The sequence below is a fragment of the Pristis pectinata genome, chromosome 17, assembly GCF_009764475.1.
Source record: "Pristis pectinata isolate sPriPec2 chromosome 17, sPriPec2.1.pri, whole genome shotgun sequence".
Lineage (NCBI taxonomy): Eukaryota > Metazoa > Chordata > Chondrichthyes > Rhinopristiformes > Pristidae > Pristis > Pristis pectinata.
The window spans coordinates 14553912-14581859 of NC_067421.1; the positions used below are offsets into that span (position 1 = coordinate 14553912).

At 41.6% G+C, this 27948-nt stretch overlaps 1 protein-coding gene across 3 annotated transcripts; it reads left to right on the forward strand.

The window, feature by feature from the left end:
* Positions 1-27699, forward strand: LOC127579468 (synergin gamma-like). Of its 3 annotated transcripts, none has more exons than XM_052032300.1 (6): positions 1-271; positions 5334-5403; positions 12553-12649; positions 17216-17376; positions 26108-26209; positions 26626-27699. In XM_052032300.1, the coding sequence occupies exons 2-6, from the start codon at positions 5353-5355 to the stop codon at positions 26803-26805; spliced, it is 591 nt and encodes a 196-aa protein (XP_051888260.1). In that variant the 5' UTR covers positions 1-271; positions 5334-5352; the 3' UTR covers positions 26806-27699. The 3 variants fall into 3 exon arrangements, with proteins under 3 accessions (XP_051888260.1, XP_051888261.1, XP_051888262.1); XM_052032301.1 differs by having other exon boundaries at positions 1-266; XM_052032302.1 differs by having other exon boundaries at positions 26108-26285; positions 26626-26754.
* The last annotated feature ends 249 nt before the right edge of the window (positions 27700-27948 follow it).

Below are 27948 nucleotides of genomic sequence, written 5' to 3' on the forward strand. Positions count from 1 at the left end.
TTAACTTCCCTTAGTTCAGCTGTTGGAAAAATGCTTTAGATGTCTGAGTGCTGTATGAAATGAGCTGGACTGAGCTGCTTAGGTCCATTTCGTTTTGAGATTCATCTGTGGAGGATTCTTAAGTTGCTTATATTCTCTGAAACTGCTGGCTGAAACTTGTTTTAATTAACCTCCACTTTGCTGGTGACTTGTCAAGTACAAAATGCATTACTAAATGTACTCCAAGGTGCTGACTGACTGAAGACAGACAAGTCTCCACTTTACAAGTATGGTAAGAAAAGAATGTGAAATGCAAAGTGTTTTAATGTAATGGATCTATAGCATATTTTTTAAAAGATAAATTGATCTATAAATCTTATAACATTGTTTGCATCCATATGGTCCATTTGTTAACAAACGTTCAGGTCACAGAGGAGTCAGAATCAATCTTACTATGCGAAGGGAGATAAAAATTGGTGCCAGAAACAAATATCTGTCTTCTTGTGACAACAGCAGTTCACCACTTCTTGTGCTGTTACAGGAGGCTGTAAATCTTGGATCTATGGTAGCAATCCCTATTTTGCGACAGAAGGTTATCATGATTTAAGTACGACACAAGGGATCTGAGAGTGTAAGTGCAGTACTGAGGGCATGCAACATTTTAAATAAGGCATTACCTATCTTCTCACATGGTTCTAAAACATTACATGGCCTGGAAACAGATTATCTGTTCATTATTTCATTGGTGTCTGTGGGATCTTCTGATACACAAATTGGCTGCCAAGTTTTATATCTGTGTTAACACTTTTAATGTTCTTAATTAGTGATAATGCCTGAGGTTAACGTACCATTTACACACAAGTAAATCCTTTTTAACATTTGATCACTCCTAGGTCTCTTCTTTCCAGCTGAAACCACACTATTGGGCGCTGGATTTTGCCTGTCAGCAGTGAGGCAACCAGTCTCACCACTGACAACTAGGTTAACTGCCCCCGAAACCTAGCAGTATTTGTACAATGCATTAGTCCCTTTTCTAACACTGGTTGTCATTCAGCATTGGTGCAAAGGAATTCTTAGTGTTTGCGATTGGCTATTCAGATGCTTTGTGACAATAAAGAACTTTTTAAAGACAGTTTTTAAAAAATAAATAAAGAGCACAAATTAAAGATTGAAACAAATGCATGAAATTAAGATAGAGGCTGAAATATTATAAACCATAACAAAACTATTTTAAAATCAATAGTTTTAGAGTCAAAGAGCACGGAAACAGGCCCTTCAGCCCAGCTTGTACATGCCAACTGAGATGCCTATCTACACTAATCCCATTTTCCTGCATTTGGCCCATATCCGTCTATTCCTTTCCTATCCATGTACCTGTCCAAATGCTTTTTAAGTGCTGTGATTGTACCTGCATCTAGCACTTCCTCCGGCAGCTTGTTCCAGATAACCACCACCCAATGTGTGGGAAAAAGATCTCCTTTAAATATTTCCCCTCTCACCTTAAACCTATGTTCTTTAATTTTAGACTCTCCAGCCCTTGGAAAAAAATCATGACTATTTACCCTGTCTGGACCCATAATTTTATAAACTCATATAAGGTCACCCCTCAGCCTCCTTTGCTCCAGTGAGAACAATCCCAACCTATCCAATGTCTCCTTGCAACTAAAGCCCTCCATTCCAGGCAAAGTCCTGGTGAATCTCTTCTGGGTTCTTTTTAGCACTACCACATCCTTTCTCTATAGTGTGGTGAGCAGAACTGCACACAGTATTCCAAGTGTGGCCTAACCAATGTCTTGTGTAGCTGTAACATGATGTCCCAACTTTTATATTCGATACCCTTCCCTATAAAGGCAAGCAAGCTAAAAGTCATCTCCACTACCCAATCCACCCCTGTCACCATTTTCAGGAGCTATGAACCTGCACCACAATGTCCCTCTGTATATCAACACTTCTATGGTCCCTGCAGTTTACCGTACATGTCTGGCCAGTATTAGAAGACCCACAATGCATTAACCCACATTCTCTGGATTAAATTCCATCTGTCACCACTCCACCCAATTTTCCAGCTGATCTATGTCCCTCTAAATGCTGTAAAAATATTGTAAAGTTCCAGGTTTAGATTTTGCCCTCGTATATCAAAATGAGGCAGATCAGTTGGATGTTGGACAATAATATAACTAAGTCAAACTTAATTTTGTGAGGACATCACTGAGCTACTGAAAAAGATGTCCTACCAGGAGAGGTTCAACTTCAAAAATTGCTTGCTGTGATGTAGATTCCTGCAAATTTAAAAATGTAAGATAAACTAACCTTTGGAAAGATGACTTGTTATTACCTGTTGGTAGTGATTAGACTGCTAATGTTTGGAATTATGAAAGGCCTGTAGGTGGAACACCCTGTACCTACTATAACTTTTTATAACCAGGTGCAGAATGTTCTGAAGTACTGCCAACTTAATATGATACTTCATGTTCTCAACATTACAGACTGTTAAGTCTGATGCTTTGAAGTGCAAGAACAGTGGTAGGTCAGCAGGAACCTGAGCCAGATCTGCTTCTTTATCCACAACCCATGATTCCGTAACCCTTAATGCTTTTACCAAACATAAATCTATCAATCTCAGTTTTGACATTTAAATTAATTTAATTATTTGATGCTTGTCTCCCATTGTTCAATACTTCTGCAACTTCAGAGAAAATAGTTTCCAGTAAACCCATCTGTCACCTTTAACATGTGTCAGTGGGCTTCGACTGATGGATGACCTTGTTGTCGTTCAAGGGAGCAGAACCTCTGACATCCCTGACTTGAGAAGCAATTTTGGTGAAAGCAGGAAAGCACCACAAACGGGCTTGTACTCTGTTTCCCCACAATATCTTCTGAGCGAAGGTACAATGGAACATTCGAGAATGTCAAACACACATGGCTCATAGAGTCATACAGCACAGAAACTGGTCCCTCAGCCCATGCTGACTTTTATGCCCATCTACCCTGATCCCATTTGCCTGCATTAAATCTGTATCCTACACCTTATCTACTTAAGTGTCTGTCTAAATGTCTTGAGATTGTATCTGATTCCACCACGTCCTCTGACAGCTTGATCCAGATGTCAACCCCTCTTATCCTCAGATCCCCTTTGAGGGAGTCACCTTAAATCTATGCCCTCTTGCTATTGATATCCCTACCACTGGGAAAAGATTTTGACTCTCTACCTTATCTGTGCCTATCTGTGTATACTTTTATCAGGTCATCCCTCGGCCTCCTTCACTCCAGGGAAAACAAGCCCAGCCTGTCCAATCTCTCTTATAACTAAAATCCTCCGATTCAGATAACGCCCTGGTGAATCTCTTCTTCATCCGTTCCAGCGCAATCCCATCCTTCCCATAGTGTGGCATCTAGAACTGCTCACCATACTCCAAATGAAACTTAACCATTGTTTTGTAAGGATGTCAAAGATTTTTGCTTCCAACATCTTATCTTAAAAATTGATATCATCCCTTGTCTGGGCTCCTCCACCAGAGGAAATAACTTTCCCTCTATCTGCCCTTCATCAATTAGACCTTCCTTCCTTACTAAAAGGATGTTAAGCCCTTTAGCCCTGGTTTCATTCCGATGAATCTGCTCTGACTGTCTCAAAGGCCAATATACAGTATCTGAATCAGATAAAGTACCCTGAACTGAACACACTGTTCAAAATGAAATCTAACCAGAGCTTTATGAAACTATACAGTAACTTGCACCTTTTTGAATTTCAGTCCCTTTGACGTGAAAGGCAAGATTCTATTGGATTTTAGAAATTCTTTTCATAACTATCTACTGGATTTCTGTAATTGGATATTTAAGTGCCCTTGTCCTCCACATTTGCCAGTTCTCATCATTTAGAAAATACCTTTCTTTGGTCCAAAGTAGATGACCTTATACTTACCCATGATGAATTCCATTTGTGGAGGCTTTATCCACATCCCTTTGTAAATTTCTACCTACACCTTTCTACACTATTTAGTGTGCCATCAACAAACTTAGCTACAAGGTGTCATCTACAGACTTGGAAAAGAGTCAGTTTATTCCTTCATCCATTGAAAAATATTGTGAGAAGCTGAGGCCCCAGTTTAGAACCTTGAGAACCTACTCTAGCTCCAAATCCAATGCGTGTTGATAGGTTGTTCCAATTCCATGCATGCTTATTTATGATAATCTCCTGTGTGGAACTCTTTTGGATGACTTCTGGAAGTCAATATAAAATAGTCCATGGACACTTGCTTTTCTCCTTCTCAATATCATTCAGTTTGTCAGTTTGAGACTCTCTGGTCAATTTGTTTATTCAAGTGCTTGTTCACTCTGCTTCTGATATAAGATTCAAAAAAACTTCCCCACAACAAACATTATAGACTGCAACTGGTTTATAATTTCCCAGTTTACCAGTCCTCCCATCTAATCTTTCCCTACTTTATGTTCAAGGAATTGGATTTGTTCCATTTCTTCCATTCCATGTTTGGGGATAGCAGGAGAAGGGTGAGGTTGGGTGAGGAAATACTTATAGAGCCATAGAGTTGTGCAGCACAGAAACGGGCCCTGCAACTCACCACATCAGTGCCAACCTTGTTACCCGTCTACACTAATCTCATTTGCCCGAATTAGGACCGGATACTTCTATGCCTTGTCTATTTAAGTGTCTGTTTAAATGCCTTTTAAACATAGTAATTGTACCTGATTCCTCTGGCAGCACATTCCAGATGTCAACCAGTCAGTAAAAAAAAATTCAATTGGTTTAATTTTTTTATAATTTCAGTAATGTTGCTGTGAGATTGTTTTGCCATCATTAAATACCATGTAGTACATTGGTAATCCATAGGTTTTGCATAATTACAACAGTAAGAAGGACATAATCAAACTAGTACAAGTACAGGAATGTTGAAAAGCTATGAAGTAAAAGATTGAACTTCTATAACTTATAACCTGTGCAACATAGTTTGTTTCTTAACATGCTTTTATAAAATATGCACTAGGTCTCGCATTGAGGCACAAATTATAAAAAATCCTTTGGAATTCTGATAAACAGCAAGATTTGTGATTAGAGAGCAGCATTATAAAGTGCTCCTGATCATCTGCATCCGACAGCAAATTGCTTATTGTTTTATACTGTTTAGTTCACCACAGGATGGTATCTGGAAACCCAGCCCAAGTCAATTTCTAAAGCTGAACCTCTAGAGGAAAAGTTCTCAAGAAGTACTGCTCCGTTACATGTCTAACAATTTACTTGCTCCTGTAGATAATCTACCCATGTTGAGTGCTACAGCACAACTTTAATTTGTTTCACACCTGCATTAACTTAAAAAAATAAATTTTCATTCCGACAGTGTTCACATTCTGTGCATCATGGAAGCCAAAGTCAACCATTTACAAAGATGTCTCGATGGTATTTATAAGGTAAAGTATGTTTATCTTAATGGTTTGGTTGACTTACATCATTATTCATTATTGCTATTGTTCTCTCTTATTGCCAAGAACCAATTATTTTAATTAGAGGATACATTGTGGGGATGTCAGACTCCACTGCGACAATAGAGCAAGGGAAAATTGATTCTCCACTTGCTGCTTTGTGCTTACTATTTTTTAATGCTTATTTGTGACATTAGACCTCTAAAATGGAGGAAAAAAATTCCCATTCCCTAAAGACTTCTTGGTAAGCATTAACAAAAAAAAATCATTTATCTGAAATTTAATGAATCACTTATACTTGAAATGTTATAATTTGTATTTTTGGACATTAGTAAGTTCGCATTATGCAATTAAAATAAGGAAATGTTTAAAGGATTTGTTAAATTGTTAAAAGTATTATGTCAATAAGTAATATTGCACAGAATAATCAGAACCCATTACGTTTTGTTTTGCTTATATTAACCGACAACTACAGTGCCATAATATCCTTGCCTCATATGATCAGAAAACTGATGGGGATCTGGGTGACTGGACATGGTATACATCGACTTCAGCAAGGCATTTAACAAGATCCAGCATGGTAGGGTTGTTCAGAAAGTTAAAGCACTTGGGATCTGATGTGTGTTGGCAAATTGGATCCAAAATTGGCTTGGTGATAAGGAGGCAGAGGGTAGTGGAAGAGGGTTGTTTTTTTGGCTGGGTTTATAACCAGTGGTGTACTACAGGGATCAGTACTGGGACCTTTGTTTGACTTGGACAAATGCCTGTTAAGCACTGTAATTGTACCTTCCTCTACCACCTCCTCCAGCAGCTTGTTACAGATAACCAGCATCCTCTCTGTGAAAAATTTGACCCTAAGATTCCCCCGCCCTCACCTGAAATCTATGTCTTCTAGTCTTAGACTTTGCCACCCTCGGGGGAAAAAGCCTCTAACTCATCTACCCTATCTATGCCTCTCATAATCTTGTAAACTTCTACATGGTCACTCCTCAACCTTCTACATTCCAATGAGAACAAACCCACCTATCCAGTCTTTCATTGTAACTACCTCCCTTCATTCCAGGCAACATCCTGGTGAATCTCTTCTGTACTCTCTAATGCTACCACATCCTTCCTGTAGTGCGGCAACCAGAACTGTACACAGTACTCCAAATGTGGCCTAACCAATGTTTTGTATGGTTGCAACATGATGTCCCAACTCTAATACTCAATGCCTCAGCCTATGAAGGCAAGCATGCCAAATGCTTTCTTCACTACCCTATCCACCTGTGTCACCATTGTCAGGGTACTATGAAATTTGCACCTCAAGGTCTCTCTATAATCAACACTCCTAAGGTCCTTGCCATTTACTGTATATGTCCTGCCAGTATTTGATGTCCCATTACCTCATATTTGTCTGGATTAAATTCTATCTGCCACCACTCTGCCCAATTTTCTGGCTGATTTATGTCCCTCTGACTCCTTAGACAACCTTCTTCGCAATCTATGACTGAACCAACTTTCATGTCATCAGCAAACTTACTAATCAGACCATTGGGATACGGGTTTAATGAAGGCAAATGTGATTAGTGTAGATAGGCATCATGGTTGGCATGGACAAGTTGGACTGAAGTGCCCGTTTCTCTGCTGTACAGATCTGACTCAATGATTCTCTGACAGGATAGTGAATTCTAAGTCTTTTTTTTAACTTGGAGGACCTTATTTTGAACAGAGACCCAACCTGTGGAATGGAAGTATCCTGAATCATAGTTCAAAAGAAAATGTTGAGTCTAATCTCTTATTACAGAATTAAAAAAAAGTTATGTTCTCTTCACATTTTGCTTTTACTTAAAAGACCGTGAAGTCTCATTTCTAGTTAATAATTTGGGTAATCAACAATAAAATTTAATAAATGCTTATACTAAATTTGCAGCCTTATACAGAAGTATATGGATAGCTGGTAGGGGGAACTGAAAAAGGTTTTCTGGTGCATTTGGGAATCTAGAGATATGTTTCCAATATCGCTCATGTTAACCAGCTTGGGAAACAAAAAGAACATTATGGTTAAAGTTAAATCTGTCAAACATACAGACCACTTCTAATGATGAAGGAAATCATGTGGGGTGTATCCAACCTTCACACGCATTTTGTGTCCCTGCCAAAGCTGAATTTTATCCTCGGGGGAATTTTTAGCTCTTTATTCCAACACAACTAGGATTTGAGAAGCACAATCAATTACTTTGTTACTTCCTTTTGCTCTCAAAAAAAATTGTGCAATGATCTTTTGATGTTGGGTTAACTCATTTTCTGTCTTATGGAACCATTTCATAACCTAAGATGCAAGTCATGTAAAACTGTACTGATAATGTAACTCCATGGTACTTGTGGTCTCCTAATTATTGCTGACTTCAGCATTGAAAGTTTTGATAGATGCCATTAACAAAGCGATAAAACATTTTTTAATTCCCTTTCGATGCAGCTAATTATAGGACCAATATTGTGATTTAACTCAGCAAGTGTTGTTTTAATTTTCAAGATATGGGATCAGACATTTGGGACTGAGATGAGGAGAAATGTCTTCGCTCATAGGGTTGTGGACCACAGAAAGCAGTAGAGGCAAGTTGCTGAATGTATTTAAGAAGGAGTTAGATAGATTTCTAGACACAAAAGGTATCAAGGGGTATGGGGAGAGAGCAGGAACATGAGATTGCAGATCAGCCATGATTGTGTTGAATGACAGACTAAGCAGCCTGCTTCTGCTACTATTTTCAATGTTTCTAAAACCTACAGGTGACATGCCACGCTTATCATGGTACTGTCTAGGTTTTCCATGTTTTCGTTGTCACCATGGTGCATGTTCAATTCCTTGCTTATCAAGAGAAATGACTTTTTTTTACTTTATTCATTCTGACAAAGCACCAATTAAGTGACCTCGAGAAGGTAGTGTGGGTCATTTTCTTAAACTTCCTGCAGTTGAGTTGTGATGCTTCTCCCATTGTGTTGCTGGGTGGGCGGTTTCAGGATTTAGATCCAATAATGATGATAGAAGGATGTTTTGTGATTTGGAGGTGATGGAATTTTCACACTCCTGCTGTCTTTGTCTTTTGAGGCAGTGGAGGGGGCAGGTTTAGGTAGTGCTGTCGAGGGAGTGTGGGAAATTTATAGCAGAACACACTGCAGCCACAGTGCACTGGTAGTGGAGACGGTAGGCTAGTTTGGCCTGAATGACTCTGATGTTCTTGGGTGCTGTTGGAAAATGGAAAGTGTTCTATCCCACTGGTGGAAAGACTCTTGGGGAGTCAGACAGCAAGAGATTTGACACAGGATGCCCAGCTAGGGACCTGCTCCTGTAGCTAGAATACATATGTGATTGGCCCACTTATCTGCTTGTCTAGTTAATGGAGATCCCCAAGAATACAAGAAAATAGGAGCAGGAGTAGGTCACTTGGTCCTTAAAGTACCCCCCCCCCCCCCCCAACCCATTCAATATAATTATGGCTGATCTATGCTGGCCTCAACTCTTCTTCTGTGCCAGTTCCCCATAACCCCCTGTTATTGCCAAATTCTTAATTACTATAAACTGAGATCATCACTCAGGAGCCTTTTCAGGACCAAACTTCTTCATTTCTCTGCAGAGATAGAGAACTACATTGTTACCCCGACTTACTGTTGGCTACAGTTGGTTAGAGTCCAAGGGAGTCTGTCTGTACATTGATTAGCTAGCAGGTTTTTACAGTTCGCGTACGTGAGAGATGGGGGTGTTCACATTCTGTGGCGGTGTGCAATGTCTACAGTAGTTATTCCTTAATCTGTACTTCTTGTTATTCTCGGCTACGAGGACATCTGCAACTGCTTGCTGACAAGTTCTTACCAAACAAGGACTTGTTATTCATTCCTTACACATCCTGTTATCCTTACATTGTGTGTTCATACCCTCTGTACACCAACTTTTTCAGCACTTTTTAAGCTTTCTGCGGCTCTGGCCCTGAATTCTTAACCCTTTGAGCCCTTTATTTTACAAAAATCTCATCACCCCCTTTCCTTGATCTTCCAAATATTTACTTATCTCCACCTCAGATATATCTAATGATGTGGCCTCCACCACCCTCAGGGGCAGAGGAGTCCAGCAATTCACCGCCTTCAGAGAGAACACCTCAGTTTTAAACGACTTGCCTCTTATTTTGTAGTTATGTTCCCTTGTTCCTGACTCTCCCACTGGTGGAAACATCTCAACCCGAAACGTCGATTGTTAATTTCCCTCCATGGATGCTGCCTGACCTGCTGAGTTCCTCCAGCGCTTTTTGTGTATTGCTCCAGATTCCAGCATCTGCAGAATTTTTTGTGTATCCATCCTGTCAAGCTCTCTTAGGATCTTATATGTTTGAATAAGGTCACCCCTTAATCTTCTATCTCCAAGGCATACAAACCCAAACTGTCTAGGCTCTCTTGATAGGACAACCCCATCATCTCAGGAATTAACCTGGTGAATCTCCTGTGGACTGCCTCCAATGTTACTTTCCCCCTTTTTAGGTAAAGGGACCAAAGCAATGCAATTTTCCAGGTGAGGCCTCACCAACACCCTGTACAACTGCAACAAAACCTCCCAATTCTTTAACTCCAAACCCTTTGCAAAAAAGACCAACATGCCATTTGCCTTCTTAACCACCACCAGCCCTTGCCCCTTTGTATGTTCTGCTTTTCAATTTAACATTATCCTTGACCTCCTTTGTTAACCACAGATCGTGCCTCTTTCTCATGGAGTTTCTCTTTCTAATTGGGATAAATTCTTGCTGAGTGTCATGGTCAGCTGCTTGAATACGGGCCACTGTTCATCTACTGACCTAGCTCTTAGCTTGTTTGCCCAGTTCACCTTAGACAACTCCACCTTCATACCGTTATAATTGCACTTATTTAAGTTAAAGACACTGGTTTTGGCATTATTCTGTTCACACTAAAAGTGCATCTGGAATTAGAGTCATAGAGCAATACAGCATGGATATAGGCCCTTCGGCCCAACCAGACTGTGCTGACCACAGTGCCCACCCAGCTAGTCCCAATTTCCTGCATTTAGCCCATATCCCTCTAAGCTCCACCCCTCCATGTACCTATCCAAGTACTTCTTAAATGATACTATTATACCTGCCTCAACCACTTCCTCTGGCAGCTTGTTCCATATACAATTCTGTCATATTGTGGTCATTACCTCCCAGGGGATCTTTAGCCACAAGATCTCTTATTAATCTCTCCTCATTACGTATGACCAAATCTAAAATAGCCGGTCCCAGGGTAGCTTCCATAAAATACTGCTCTAAGGAGCTATCCCTGATGCACTCCACAAATTCTTCTACAGTACTCTTGCCAGTTTGGTTTGTTCAATCAATATGTAGATTAAAATCTCCCATGACAATTACAGCTCCCTTCAAACATGCCCTAGATATTTCCCCATTTATGCTCCACCCTACTGGGAGTATAGACTACTTTCACCCATTTCTTCTTCCCCCTGCTGTCCTTGATTTCAACTCAAACCCATTCTACATTACTATCCACTGCCTCTATATTGTGACTCAACACCTTCCTTGCTACCCCACCTCTTTCCCCTCTTAGCCTGTTCTTTTGGAATATTGCATAACCTGGAATGTTGAGCACCCAGTCCTGGTCACCCTGCAACCATGACTCTGTAATAGCTCTTAGATATATTAGATATTTACGTTATTAGATACATATTAGATATTTATGCTCATGGATTTGACAAAGATAATGCCAATGAATGTCAGGAGGATGTGATGAACTTTTCCCTTGTTGGAGATGGTATTTGCCTGGGACTTGTGTGGCATGAATGAACTTGTCACTTACCAGCCCACGCCTGAATGTGCAGACACAGAATGCTTTAGTGTCCAAATGGAACTGATTGCAGCCATCAACTAACACTCCACTTCTAACCTTATGGAAGGAAGGTCATTGGATCGACTGAAGATGGCTGGGCTCAGGAAACTGCCCTGAAACATTACTGTCCTTCAACACCCACGTTGATCTCCCTTCCTGCTAAATGTAACTCCAGGCATTGGAGAATTTTTCCCTACTTCCCATTGACTTTAGTTTTATTATTTTACATTTATGATTGTTCTTAAATGTCCAATTTTACCATCTTCCCTTAGTCTTCAATGTGAGAATAAAAATGAATCCAAACATTGTAGCCGATTCGACGATTTAAAGCGCAGATAAATAAGGCATATTCCAGGATATGTAACAATGATTGACAAGCCTAGATCATTAAATGGGTCTTCCAAAAGTCAAGCTGTCTCTGGGGGCTGGAGCCCAGTAAGACATTGTCCCAACTGGTAAGGTAATTCCAGTTGGGCATGTTTAGGAAGTTTATCAATATTCCATTCTATTTAAGTGGTAGTGGTCCCAGGGTAGGATAGAGACTGGATCTTTGCAATAATAACTCAATTTGGATAAGTGGAATTGTGCATTCTTCAAAAATATGCTCATGAGTTTTAGGCCAGAAGATAAAACATAAGAACATAGGAATAAGAATAGACTTTGGTCTAACTTGCTGCTGTACATCTCCCAGTTTGTCCCTACAGCTGCCATGCCCTCAACAAAGTAAACAAAGTCTGGAACTTGCTTCCCAAATCTCTCTGCCTCTGCTTACTTCCCAGATCTCTCCTCCACCTCTCTCTCATTCTTTCAGGTTCTGGTTTAAAACCCACTCCTTTGACCAAATATTTTGTTGCTGATTTTAATGTGTCCTTCTTTGGCTTGGTGCCAGTTTTTTTTGACTATGTTCCTGTGATGGAATGTTTTACTGTCTTTAAAGAGAGTTAATAAACTACATGTTGTTGTTCTGGTTGAAACAGTGAACTAATTATCTATGGGGAAAGATAATTGACACATCTGAACAAACCTAACCCTGTTTATTAAGCCCAACTAATCCCCAGAGGCCAACAGCAAACAAGTCACTTCATCCATTATGGCTGTAAGGCTTTGACAACAGGCACATCCAGACCAAGAATCCTGAACACCTCAGAATGGTCTAATGTAATCTAAGTGTCTAGAAGCTCCATAAAGTGCAGATGTCGACCTAAAATTTTGGAAATTGAATGAAAAAATTACTTTTAAAGGATTTTGTTTTATCACTGATGTGGTCTTTTCTAGGTCATTAGAAATGCGAATGATATTTTGTGTGGAATCAGCCAGCCATCTGTGTGCAGTGAGGTGCTTCAGTCTCCACAGGGAGTTGCTTACATCTCAGGTAAGAAACAGTGATGATCCCAGCTGCTATCACCACCCTGACCCATTTGTTGCTGAAAGCCTCATCCGTGCCCTTTGTTACCTCTGGACCCATCCACTCCAGAGTTCTCCTGGCCAGTCTCCCACTCTCTATAAACTTGGCCTCACTCTACATTCTGCTTGCATTCTGTCTTGGACCTAATCATGTACGCACATAAATCCTTTCTCCTGTGATCACCAACCTGTGCTAGCCTCTGCTCTTACTCTTGTCTCGATTTTTTTAGATCCCCTTCAGTTCTTTGTGTCTCCTCTCATGTTGCAACTCTGCCATTTCCGTGCTCCTCCATTTCTGATCATCCCCATACTCAATCTGTCCATCTGCCAACTGTGGTACCTCTCCTGGGCCTGGATTCTAGAGGTCCCTCTCTTCCTCCACATCTTCTTTAAAGCCTACCTCTACCCATCCTAAACCTCCCAAATTGTTAAATTTGAATTAGTAACAATGGGTTGCGTCTATATTGAGCTTTTAATAAAATGACCCAAAGCCCTTCACAGGAGCATTGTCAAGTAATCTTTGATAGCAAGTGCAAAGCAAAATAATCCTTCCATTTCCGACCAGTCAATTGAAATGCTTAGTAAACTTACAGAGTAGAATATCTCCCAGTTTGGTTACTTATAGATGAATTATGCTTGGCAGGGATTGATCTACATAATGTCCCAGTTATCATGTCCTACATGGTAACCACAAATTAGTGGTCATAAAGAAACTATCTAGGGAACTGCAGAGCCACTTAAGTAGATAAGGGCAATGGTTTCTTCCTGTGTCAGCAGAATCATTAGAGCTTACTGACAAACCTAGTTTAATAATACATCTGCAAAGTGTTTTGGGACATTTGTTAAAGGTGCTAATTAGATGGAGGTAATTGTTGTTTTGAAGTTGATGTTCCACATTTACAGCCAGAATGTCTTCTTTAATTTATTCATTTTCTGAGACCTGAGTGTCAATGGAAAAGCCAGTGGTTATGGTCCACTCCTAAATCCCCGAGAGAAGGTGGTTGTGAACCACCTCCTTGAATTCCTGCAGGTCTTCCATTGTGCTAATTGGTAGGGAGTTCCAAGATTGAGACCTAGTGATGAAGAAGGAACAACAATACATTTCCAAGCCTGCATGGTGTGACATGGAGCAGGAACTGATGTATTTTGGTCATCTATAAGTTACAGCAAGCATTCAGATTTTTAAAACTACTTTTATTAATGGTTGCAGATGGTTTAATCTCAGTATTATTATGCTGCCAGGCAATGCTAATTACAGCAATAATCTGACATGGATTGAATGGGGCTCTACAGTGTTAACTAGGGGTAGCTCAGAGAAAAATGCCAGGAAGATATTCAGGATATTTAATGGGCTGGACAAAGTCATCGGGATACAGCAGAACGAAAGGCACAAATTAAGTGTTATAAAGTTAGTTTAGGACTGGGATATGAACAAGATCACCTTGGATTAATTTAAGACTTTGCTGGGTGCTGTAAAGTGTAGAAGACAGATGTGGAAGGAAGGAGACACTGGAAGGATTGAGTCAAATGGGCTCTCTGTGCAAACTGATCTTATGATTGTGTAACTTTTTACACTTCCATTTGTTAAAGAATTATTTAGTGAAAAGGACCACCTGAATCTTTTGGTTCAGAATTTAAGTTTGCACACACTGATATCAGTAGCAAGACTGGGAGGAAGTGATGACTATCTCTTACATCTGTGCCTTCAAGACAACACCGGTAACTTGTGCTGAACGGTGTCTGAGGTTTACAGGCTCTTGGTTATGTTTACTTTCTTCAAACCGATGACTAACACCCCCATCCTATTACTCACTGAGCAATTCTTTGAAAGGAAGTACTTTTCTGTTGCCTCCTTTTATGTAAATAAACCCAGGTTGTTATGGAAATATGATCAATGTATCTTTGTTACCAGTACTCAGTGCAACAGAGATGGTCGAGTTAGCAACATACACTGGAGAAATAGTGCTTCATCCCGTTGTTATGAATGAGGTTGCTACACAGTGGGACTAGCTGGATTGACCCTTTTTTCTGTAATGTTTATTATTTTCAAATATTTCCCAAGCTTTTTTGTCTTGAACAACTTTTGTATCAAAGTTAGCATTATGCCTCTGACCACCTCCATGTTGAATTACTCATGGACTATTCATGGGTGTCTTCTGGCAGCTGGATGCACACTAGTGACTGGGTCCTGGGAGCATGTCACCTTGTGATCATTCTTGTCTGGGGAGGTAGAACCTTTTTAAACTAAAGTAGCTTCATGATAGGAGGAAAAAAATATATACATTTAGATACTGCTCCAGGGAATGATAATTTATTGTTAAGCAGCACCAGTACAATTAGACATGTTAGCATCCCTGCTTATGAAATATTAATGAATGGCTTTGTAAAGTTGACTTTCCCGGTACTGGGAACATTGATAATCTGAAACCCAAGCTGAATGGGAATGGCTGCTGCTGTGGCAAATTCTGATTGGAACCTGGTATTCTAGAACATGCCAAGGGGAAATGGACCCAATTGCAATTCCAATGGGATAGAAAGCTCAACCAAGTTTGACAAGTAGTTTATAAAACCTTAACTTTCATTTCTGTTACTTATCTGTCCTGTACATCTTGTTTAGAGGGAGAAATAGAGAGGTAATTGTACAAGATTAAGCCCACCTTTTTCCTCTAATCATTAATTATAAACGTTGACCTCTTTGAGTGCTTAGCTGCTTGGATATGAATGGTTGAGTAATATGAACAAGGAAAATCTGTGGATTCTGTACTGTTAAGTAATCTCGCCATTGAGAAGAAGGTTTAATTTGCATCTGTGCTCCTATAGAAGGGAAACGTGGCTCTGCTATACATTTAATTTTTAATTAAACAGAAGTATGTATCTGGAAGTTCTCCAAGAACATGATCAAGCTTGGCTGAGAAGCCTCCGTTCACTTGTCAACACAAGTTGTCCGGATTTACATATAGAAAAGTAAGTATAAGAGGGCCCCTTAAAGTACAGCCAGCAAAGTAAAATATCCCTCAAATACCATGGTTAAAATCTTCTCAGCTGCACTCAAATTATTTAGCAAAAGGTGAAAATTGGTACATTTTTGAGGTGTTACGATATTTTTCGGTCAGATCATACTGCATTGCTTCCTGAGGTATGAACATAAGTGAGCACTGTAATTAGGTCTTTTGTAGCAAAACCAGGCCTTAACACAAGCCCTAAGCTAAACCTCAATCGAACAGTTATCAGTGTACCAGAAAAAGAATTGAGGGAGAGGGTCTAAGTAGGACTGAGCGAGGAGTCTTATAAATATCCAACATAGACATAGGTTGGACATGTATGGGTTCCCATAGTTACAACTTTGGTTTGGAGGAGGTGAGTTGAGTTAAAGGAGTTGTTCCATGTGAGAACGAGGTCAGACAGGCAAAGGAGGGTGAAAATCAAAAAAAGGCAGATGCTGGAAATCTAAAATAAAAACAGAAAATTGCTGGAAATACTCAGTAAGTCGGGCAACATCTATGGAAGGAGAAAGAGGGTCAACGTTTCACATCTGAGGCACTTAGTCAGAATGGTTTCTCTTTCCACAGATGCCCTGCTGAGTGCTTCAAGGCAAAGGAGAGTGGTAATGGAGGGAGAGTGGTTGGGTCTCTGTTCGAGGAAGAACTGAAGAACCCTCCGGTCATCCTGGTGTAGGATTGGGCGTCAGTGGTGAAAGTGAACCAGCTGGGATGTGGAAAAGAGAAAGTGAAGTGGTGGAGGACATCATATATTCATATCTGTGACAGATGTAGATGGGAAGAGATTGGACAGTGAGAGAAAGATTCAAGGTAGGACGAAAAGAATTCTGTGGGATAAGAACAGGCTGAAACAGTGAATCTAATGGGATTGTGCTGCCTGTGGATCTTAAAGGGTAGGTAAAAGCAGGCTGAGTGTTGGGGGACTGAGGTTGGCGGCTGTGGAGGAAATGAGGTTAGTGACTGGGAAACAAGGTCTCATGCTCTGGTAGAGTTGAGATCCAGAGGAAGGGACGAGGATGTGTCAGAGAGCAGGATTTCAGTGAGATAGAGGTCCATTCACTAAGCAACAGCACCTCCTTTTTTGGCAAGTTTGAGGACAGTGGTGGGGCTGATCCTTAATAAACAGAATTCTGCAAGTTCAGACAAGGATGAGTTAGAACAAGAAAATTGGATAGGAAAAATTGAGGTGGCAAAGTCACACCCAGCAGTTTGTAACATGTTGATCTACAAAGGTTAAGGAGTCAGGGGTCCAGATAGATTGGGAATTTGGCAGTCAGAATGCTCCATTTCTTGTGGTGAAGACTCCCAACCAAAGAAATGAGCATCAGGGCAGAGGAAGAAGGGCACCACATAACGTCGGGGTTGGGGTGGTTTTAGATTTCTTTTATTATGTGATAAACAAAGCAATCAATAACTTAATAGATTGTGGAACCCTATAGTTAATTTGTTGATTGATGCACATATCTGCGGCTTATTGTGAAAATATGGCTGTCTCTGCATATTATCACGTTCCAAATTCTCCTTGCAATTCCTAGGTGTCAATGAGGTATATAAAGTGGCAAAGCGAGTGGAAGGAGGGATGAAGGAACTGAGTATTGATAATGAAAAACTCCATAATTGTTTGAGGGACATTGAACTAATCTGGAACAACCTACAAGCTTTCCTCTCACTTAGCCCTTCTGTCTTACAAATGTTGGTAAGTCTAGAAATGACCATCTGCGGCATTAGTATAAAAAATAAAATGCTTTGATTGTTCATATGATTCTTATATTGTTATTTTAATAAAAGCATTGATGCACCGATGCATTCATGTCACACATAGAACAATTGGGACCTGCTCTTCATTAATTTGTTTTAGTCACTTCACTTTAGATTGCTAAACTTGGGCTGTAGATAGGGCTCTAGGGGTATAGATAGGGTGAAGGCACACAGCCTTTTTTCCAGGTAAGGGGAACTAAGAACTAGAGAGCATAGGTTCAAGGTGTCAGGTGAGAGGTATAAAAGCGACCTGAGGGGCAACTTCTTCACACAGAGGGTGGTGCGTATGTGGAACGAGCTACCAGAAGAAGTGGTTGAAGCAGGTACAATAGCAACATTTAAAAGACATTTGGATAAGTACATGGATAAGGAGGGGTTTAGAGGGATATTGGCCAAACGTGGGCAAATGAGACTAGCTTGGTGGGCACCATGGTTGGCAGGCACAAGATGGGTCGAATGGCCTGTTTCCATGCTGTATTAATGAATACCTCTAACTTCACAGCTATCTGAACTACTCTTCATTTCCACTCTGCCTCCTGTAAAGACTCTATTCCATTCTCACAGTTCCCCCTTCTCCAATGCAGTGCCTCCATACAGTGCCTCTGAAACATCTTCCTTCTTCCTGAGCTGTGGCTTCCCCTCCACCGTTGTTTACAAAGACCTTCACTGCAATCATCCAATTCCTGCATCTCTTCTCTCATCCCCTCTCCTCTGGGACAGACCAAGGATAAGAGTTCCCCTGGCCCTTGCCTTCCGCCCCACCAGCCTCCACACTCAACAGATCATTGCAGTTTCCGCCACCTTCAAAGAAATTTTGCCACCAGACTCATCTTCCCCTGTCCTCCCCTTCCAGCAGTCCACAGGGACCGTTCCTGGTCCACTCTTCCATTCCACCCACCACACCCCCCTTCTTACAGCACTTTCCCTTGCAACTGCAGGTCATGCAACACTCATCCTTTTACCTCTTCCCACTATCCAGGGAACCAGACAGTCTTCCCAGATGAAGCAGCAAGTGCACTTGCACTTCTTACAGTCTAGTGTGCTGCATTTGGTTTTCACAGTGTGGTCTCTTCTACATTGGAGAAACCAAATGCAGATTGGATGCTTGTTTGTGGAGCACCTGCACTCAGTCCTCAGGGACGACCTTGAGATTCCCCTTGCTTGCCACTTTAATTCCCAACCCAACTCTCACTCTGACCAATCTGTCTGTGGATTCCTGCACTATTACAATAGACCTAAAGCAAGCTTGAGTAATCCATCTGGGCACATTGCAGCCTTCTGGACTCAATATTGGATTCTACAACTTCAGAACACTTGATTTCTCGGTCTGTATCAGTTGTCTGTCTGTGATTTATTTTTCTACTTTTTCCTCTGGGAATGGAGGATACATCCAGTCTGACTGCTGGGCATGTTTTTCTGCTCTATTTTGTAAATTGGACATTCTTTTGTTTATGAAAATCAGAAAAACTGCAGATGCTGTACATCTAAAACAAAAACAGAAAGTGCTGGAAATAGCAGATCAGGCTGCATCTGTGGGAAGGGGAACAGAGCTAATGTTTCAGGTCAAAGACCCTTTGTCAGAACCGCAAAGGACTCAGAAGAAGTTTGGAAGCTGCAGTGATGGTGGGGGAGGGGGATGTCTCTGATGGGGTGTAACTGGGGATAAGCTGTTGTCAGATCTGTTATTTTCGAATCCGCAGGTTCTTTCAGGAGTCCAAGGATGAGTTGAAAACAACTTGGTGCTTCACAAAGTTATATTGGAAAAGTTTAAAACAAAGAAACAGTCACAGAGCACATGGCACTAGCTTTACTACTCGGAGATGAACCGAGACAAAAGAATTAAAATGAGCTAGGGCCAGGGGGAAGAGAGCAAGAGAGAGATAGAGGCAAGAGAGAGAGCCAGATAAGCAAGAGAGAGCGAGAGAAGAGAGAGATAGAGGCAAGAGAGTGATGAGCAAAAAAACAACACCTTTTATACCTGAGATAAGAGGTACTCCTAAGCTAACAATAGTCCAATCAGAAAACCTATTAGATACCTGTGGCAAAACCAACCAATGAGAAAACACATATTCACCTGATGGACGAACCAATAAGCTAAGAAGCAGCCATTCCTTGTACAGCCACTTGAGGTGTATTAAACACTATACGTGTTAAAAAAAACTACTTAAAACAGTCGAATCCAACACTGAACAAGGTTATCTGGTTAGTGAGTGAATGGGAGCAGCTAGAGAGTGAGAATGTAGACAAAGGAACCTTGACAAGTGTGGGAGTTGCAGGAGGGCAAGCCCAGCAGGACCAGTGTTGTGAGCAGCAATGGTAACTTTCCCTCCCAAGTAGAGTGCAGGATTTTTTTTGGTTGGAGTTGCTTTCACTTTCAGCTTCACTATTCTGCTGTGAGTTGGACTCAATGTTCCAAAATTCACTAAAAGTTCAGGTTGGCACAAATGAATTTACCACCTTATTGAGTTTGGTGGTGTAGTGAACAGTGAAGAGGGTTATCTAAGTTTACAAGGAGACCTAGACCAACTTGGGAAGTGGGCCAGAGAATGGCAAATGGAATTTAACTTGGACAAGTGCAAGGTGTTGCACTTTGGTCAGTTAAACCAGGGTAGGACTTGCACAATAAATGGTAGGGCTCTGGAGAGTGTTGTAGAACAGAGGGACTTAGGGGTACAGATACATAGTTCCCTGAAAGTGGAGACACAGGTAGACAGGGTGGTGAAGAAGCCATTTGACACGCTTGTCTTCATTTGTCAGGGCACTGAGTACAAGAGTTGGGACATCATGTTATAGCTGTTCAAGACGTTGGTGAGACCGCACTTGGAATACTGTGTGCAATTCTGGTCACCTGGATATAGGAAGGATGTCGTTAGGCTGGAAAGAGTGCAGAAAACATTCACGAGGATGTTACTGGGACTGGAGGGCTTGAACTATAAGGAGAGGCAGGATAGGCTGGGGCTTTATTCTCTAGAGGACATAGGCTTAAAGTGAGAGGGGAAAAATTTAAAAGGGATCTGAGGTGCAAGTTTTTCACACAGAGGGTGTGTATATGGAACAAGCTGCCAGAGGAAGTGGTAGAGGCAGGTACAATTAGAATGTTTAAAGGACATTTAGACAGGTACCTGGATAGGAAAGGTTTAGAGAGGTATGGACCAAATGTGGGGCAATGGAACTAGCTCAGGTGGATAACTTGGTTGGCACGGACTAGTTGGGCTGAAGGGCCAGTTTCTGTACTGTATGGCTCTATAACTCCCGGGATAAACAAGATTCTATCTACCGGAACAACCAGCCTTAAATGTAGAAAATTGTGAGTTAATTGGTTGGACAATCAGTGGAATCATGTTCTGCTGTAAATATAAAGCCCAGATTTTTGTTCTGTGCAGATCAGCATTAAGATATACAAGTGCTTCTGAAAAATGAATGTACCTGCACTAATTCTTACAGGGTTTGATATTCTTGAGGCAGGAGAGATGTTTTCTATGGGTCAGGAGTCTAGAACCAGGCAGTATCAGGAATAAGGGGTAGCCTACTTAGGACTGAATTGAGGAGAAATTTCCTCACACAGAGGGTGGTGAATCTTTGGAATTCTGTGGAGTCATGGAGTAATACAGCACAGAAACAGGCCCTTTGGCTCAACTGGTCCATGTCGACCAAGATGCCCCGTCCAGGCTAGTTCTGTTTGTCAGCTTTTGGCTTGTAACCTTCTAAACTTTCCCTATCTATGTACCTGTCCAAATGTTGTTTAAAAGTTGTTATTGTACCGGCCACAACCACTTCCTCTAGCTGCTCATTCCACGTACACACCACCCCTTGTGTTTAAAAAAAGTTGCCCCTCAAGTCCCTATTAAATCTTTCCCCTGTACCCTGGAGAGTTGTGGAAGCTCAGTTGTTGATTCATCAAAAACAATTGATTGATTTAGATGGGAATCATGGGACATGTGGAGTGCAGAAAATGGCTCCCTGGCATCCGATGGCTGTGAAACTGATGACTGGCAGAGCAGGCTCAAAGGGTCAGGTGGTCTCCTCCTGCTCCTATTTCCTTGGTTCTCACATGTACATCGAAACACACAGTGAAATGCATCTTTTGCATAGAGTGTTCTGGGGGCAGCCCGCAAGTGTCGCCACACTTCCGGCGCCGACATAGCATGTCCACAGCTCCTAACCCGTATGTCTTTGGAATGTAGGAGGAAACCGGTGCACCCAAAGGAAACCCACACAGACGTGGGGAGAACGTACAAACTCCTTACAGACAGTGGCCGGAATTGAACCCGGGTTGCTGGCGCTGTAAAGTGTTACACTAACTGCTACACTACTGTGCTCATCATGATATTTCCTGATTCCATTGCAGTTTAGACACCCACATAGGTCTACCTCCCTACTCTAAAAGACTGGACTTGCAGAATATCATGTTATAAATGAATCCTTTAAATTTGGTCATATCAGCTTTCTGTGCTTTTCAAATACTTCCTGCCTTCCTTCAGCATTTCCAATGTTTGTATCAGCTGCCACCTAGCGGCATCTAGTGGAACAAGGTGGCATTTCAGGGGAAGAAAAAGTCAAGACTCTGCGAGTCTTCTCAAACGGAGTTATTAAGAGTTCTGGGCCAGCATTTTCCAGTAAGGGTGAAAGGCAAAAATGGCAAGATTAGGGAACCTTGGATGACAAAGGATATTGAAGGTTTGATCAGGAAAATAAAGAAAGCACACGACAGGTTTAGGCAACTAAAATTGAGTGAGTCTCTTGAAGAACACAGAGGGTGTGGGAAAGACCTTAAGAAAGAAATTAGAAGAGCATTAAGGGTGATGAAATATCCTTGGCATGTAAGATTAAGGGGAGGATTCCAAGACATTCCATGCTCCTGATATTCCAAGTATATCAGGAGCAAGAGGGTAGCCAGGGAAAGATTGGGTCTCCTTTGGGACCCATGGTGTAATCTGTGTGTGGAGTCAGGGAATGTGGGCAAGGTCCTAAGTAAATAACTCTCATCTGTCTTCACCAAGGAGGAGGAAGTGGAAGATGGGGAATTCAGGGAAGGGTGATTTGACAGTCTGGAGTATGTCGGTATTAAGAAGGAGGAGGTGTTAGATGCCATGGAATGCATAAGGGTTGATAAATCCCCAAGTCTGGATGAGATCAATCTCAGGATGCAATGGGAAACAAGGGAGGAGATAGCTGTGGCCTTGATGGAGATTTTTGTGTCTTTGTTAGCCACAGGTCAAGTGCCAGAAGACAGGAAGATAGCCAGTGGTGCTCGTTCATTTACGAAGGGGAACAAGGATAAGCCAGGTTACTAGAGGCTTAAATAAGTGGCAGGGAAATTCGTGGAGAAAATTCTAAGGGATAGGACTTATGCACATTTAGAAAGGCAGAGGCTGATCAGGATTAGTCAGCAGGGCTTTGTGTGAGGGAAATCCTGTCTCATTCATTTGATTTTTTTTGAGGAGATATCCAGGAAGATTGATGAAGGGCGGTAGGCATTGTCTATATGGACTTTAGTAAGGCATTTGACAAGATCCCGTATGGTAGGCTGGTCCAGAAGGTAAAGGCACATTGGATCCAGGGTGAGCTGACTAATTGGATCCAAGATTGGCTTGGTGATAGGCGGCAGAGGGTAGTGGTGGAAAGATGTTTTTTTTTCCTGACTGGAAGTCTGTGACCAGCGGTGTACCGCAGGGGTCAGTGCTTGGACCCTTGTCGTTTACGATGTATATTAATGACTTGGAATGTGAATGTAGGAGAAATTACTAGCAAGTTTGTGGATAACACAAAAATTGGTGGTGGTGTGGACAGCAAAGAAGAAGGTCTAAGGCTACAGCAGGATAGAGATCAGATGGAAAATTGGGCAGAGTGTTAGCACATGGATTCTAATCCTGACTGGTGCAAGATGATACATTTTTGGGAGTCAAATAGGGGTATGATATATACCGTAAATGGTAGGATGCTAAGGAATGTTGATGAACAGAGGGAACGTTCAAGTCCATAGTTCCCTGAAAATGGTTACACAGGTAGATAGAACATAGAACAGTACAGCACAGTATGGGCCCTTTGGCCCACGATGTTGTGCCGACTATATAAACCTACTCCACAATCAATCTAACCCTTCCCACCTACGCGGCCCATAACCCTCCATTTCTCCTACATCCATGTGCCTATCTAAGAGTCTTAGAAATGTCCTTATTGTATCAACCTCTACCACCACCCCCAGCAGTGCATTCCAGGCACCCATAACTCTCTGTGTGAAAAACCTACCTCTGACATCGCCCCTAGACTTTCCTCTACTCACCTTAAATGGATGTCCTCTGGTTTTGGCCATTGTCTCCCTGGGAAACAAGGTGTTGGCTGTCCATTCTATCTATGCCTCTCATAATCTTATACTCCTCTATCAAGTCATTTCTCATCCTCTGTGGCTCCAAAGAGAAAAGCTCTAGCTCGCTCAACCTTTCCTCCTAAGACATATTCTCTAATCCGGGCAGCATCCTGGTAAATCTCTTCTGCACCCTCTCTAAAGCTTCCACATCCTTCCTATAATGAGATGAGCAGAACTGAACACTCTTAAGTGTGGTCTATCCAGAGTTTTATAGAGCTGCAAGATTACCTGATGGCTCTTGAACTCAATACCTCGACTAATGAAGGCCAACACGCCATACACCTTCTTAACCACCCTATCTACTTGCATGGCAGCTTTGAGGGATCTATGGACTTAGACCCCAAGGTCCCTCTGTTCCTCCACATTGCTAAGAATCCTGCCATTAACTCCACCTTCAAGTTCGATCTTCCAAAGTGTATCACTTCACACTTATCCAGATCGAACTCCATCTGCCACTCGTCCGTGTAACTCTGCATCCTGTCTATATCCCGTTATAACCTACGACAACCTTCTACACTATCCACAGCACCTCCATCCTTTGTATCATCTGCAAATTTACTAACCCACCCTTCCATATCGTCATCCAAGTCATTTATAAAAATCACAAAGATCAGGGGTCCCAGAACAGATCCCTGCAGAACACCACTGGTCACTGGCAGAATATGTGATGATAGGGTAATGAAGAAGACCTATGGCATTGCTTGCCTTCATAGGTCAGGGCATAGAATATAAAAGTTTGGAGCAATACACAAATTTATTGCATCCGGTGCAGCCTCCTGTTCATCGGTGAGACCCGACGCAGATTGGGTGACCGCTTTGTTGAGCACCTTTGCTCCATCTGCCGCAACAGCCAGGACCTCCCAGTGGCCACCCACTTCAATTCCACATCCCACTCCCACACTGACACGTCTATCCATGGCCTTCTCTACTGCCACGTTGAGGCCAGGCGCAGGTTGGAGGAACAACACCTTGTATTCTGCCATGGGAGTCTCCAACCTGATGTCCTTAACATTAATTTCTCTAACTTCTGATAACCCCACCCCTTCTTCCCCCAGTCTTCCCTTATTCCCATGGCTCCCTTCCCCCGCCTTGATGACCTGCCCATCTCCTCTCCTTCCCCCATCCTTTATTCCATGATCCACTGCCCTCTCCTACCAGATTCCTCCTTCTTCAGCCCTCTACCTATCACCTCTCAGTTTATTACATCTTCTCCCCCTCCCCCACCCACTACCTTCCCCCTCTCACCTGGACTCACGTATCCCCTGCCTGCCTGTGCTCCTCCCCCTCCCCCCACCTTCTTATTCTGGCTTCTGACGAAGGGTCTCGGCCTTTCCAGTCCTGATGAAGGGTCTCGGCCCAAAACGTCGACTGTTTATTTCCCTCCATGGATGCTGCCTGACCTGTTGAGTTCCTCCAGCACTTTTTGTGTATTGCTCCAGATTCCAGCATCTGCAGAATTTCTTGTGTCTCCATAAAAGTTTGGAGACTAGATAGCACTTGGAGTATTGTGAGCAGTTCCAGTCGCCATACTATAGGTTGCATTGGAGACAGTGCAGTGTAGATTCGCCAGGACGTTGGCTGGATTGGAGGCCTTTAGTTATGTGGAGAGATTGGATAGGCTGGGCTCATTTCCCCTGGAGTGAAGGCAGCTGAGGGCTGACTTGATAGAGGTATATAAAGTAAGAGGCATTGATAGGGTAAATAGTCAGAATCCTTTTCCCCTTATAAAGTATCAAAAACAAAAGGGCATAGTTTTAAGATGAGAGGAAGGATTTGTAAGGGGATTTGAGGGTTGAGGGTGGATGTTATCTGGAGCCCTCTGCCAGAAGAGGTGGTGGAATTGGATAAAATCACAACGTCCTCCCACATTCCAAAGACGTACGGGTTAGGAAGTTGTGGACATGCTATGTTGGCGCTGGAAACGTGGTGACACTTGTGGGCTGCCCTCAGAATACTCTACACAAAAGATACATTTCACTGTGTGCTTTGATGTACATGTGACTAATAAAGAAATCTTATCATACATTTAGATAGACCTAAGCGGGCAATTGGGATTAGTGTAGGTCGGCATGGACATGCTGGGTCAAAGGGCCATTTTCTGTGCGGTATGACTATGACAGTTTTCTGTATTTGCAAACCAATTCATTAGTCACGTTTATTTCCATGCATTGCTACAATGAATTTATCCTATAATACCTGACCAGCTACATAAATCCAATGGACAAAAGTACACTTACTTGGTTAATGAAAGTAGGCAGCGATTCTCTAGCTAATGTGAAGTTTCTCTTTTCATATTCTGCAGTCTTCAGAACTGACCCCTGACTGTTCAGCGGTAACCGATTCAGCAAATGGTCAGAATGAAACCTGTGGAGTGTGCCTGCTCAGAACAGCGAATGAACTTAATGCAAGTACCGACGATTCTGACTGGATGTTTGCTGAATTTAACCTTGGGGCCGATTGCTAAAATTGAATGGACGCAGGTCATTTGCATGTCATTTTCCTTGCAATGCTGTGGATTTTTAACATCAAATGGTTTTGCTTTCAGGATTTGTCCTCTCCTCATGATGTAACTTTACCTCAGTGGCTTTGGTTAACCTATGTACTAACTTAACTCCTAATTCTGTGCTGGGTGCAATTTTAATTGTTTTGGAATAGATGCCCCCCATTAATAACCTTATATTAAATAAAGAAAATGCTGCAGGCTTTGCAATGCATGATTTAAAATTTTCAAACCATAGCTGATTATCCTGAAAGTATATTCAACGTCTTTAAGTATCCACAGCAGAATTATTTCATGTTTCTTTCTTTCTTTCTTTACAGGGCAAGGTAAATTCAGTGCTTTACAATAGTTGTCACTATCATGCAAGTTGTGCAAACTTTTGGTTAAACTGCGTGGATTCAAATTTACCAGGTCTTATTGCAGCTGAGGGAAGATCTCAGGCTTTGGACCAAGCAAGTCTTGCTGTTCCTGCAAATGAACTGCATGGACACCAGTTGTGAAGATTTTACTCTTCCTATAGCTCAATGACTGTAAACAATATTTATTCTTGGAACTGAAGAATTCTTTACAAAATAAACCATTTTGTTAAAGACACCTTGTATTATATATGAAGAAAAATACTTTCAGGTGGTTTGAAGGAACTAATTAGTTGCAAGTTCGATTTTGGAGACTTTTTATCTCAAAAAAGGTAACAGTTTGGCAAAACATGCAGTCAATGGACAGTGCAGAAGTAAATTGAATAATCATGCAAACGAGATTGGGGGTCAGCAGAAGCTGTGTTTTTAAAACAAATTGTGGTTATATTTAAACTGGATCTAGGTCAGGATTTGAATGTATCCATTAATTTAGTCCAACACCATATAGCCAAGCTTTCCCCACCTGTATGGGATTTCTTTGCCCTGGTACTCCTGTTTTTGCCTGGTGTACATAACTTGGTTGACAACTAGTTGCATGCTCTCTGATGTGGTAGAGCACCTCGTGCACTTCTCCATTTTTCAGTCACTGGGCCTGAGTATATTATCAGCTATAGAAAGGAAGGTAGAGATAGATGGGTAGAAGGTAACAAGAATTGTATATTGTAAGCATTTATCAAGATTCAAGTGGAAAGCATAGTATTACTGAATAACACTAAAAACCTACGCTTCAGGTTATTTGACATGCATTTCAGATTAAGTCATTCAGTTGCTCAAATCTTATTATTCAATAAACCTTTAACTGTAATATACACTCACCTTTTTCTCCATATGCCCTGATACACTTACCATTAAGTGATTTTGCCTTTGGACAGATTTATTTGATGTAGGTGCAGCCTTCTGGCAAAGAGAGATGTTTGACATGTGTTGTGGTCCATGAGTAATCCAATAAATAGCATCTATTTTGTTTAAAGACTACAATATTATGAATGTATAGTTTTACTCTGAGCATTCTGAAAGCTCAAGTGCATAAAATGAAGGCATAAATGAAAGACCAATTCACAAACATCTGAAGTGCTGCTTAACTTGATAAATGTACAAGTAGTTGCCTGGAACTTGAACATATCATACACAGATCACATACAAAACCAGTGTTACTCTGGGTTAGACTGCACTATTGATCAGTCCTAGGTGAAATCAGATCCATTGGGAAATGACCTGGACACTTCC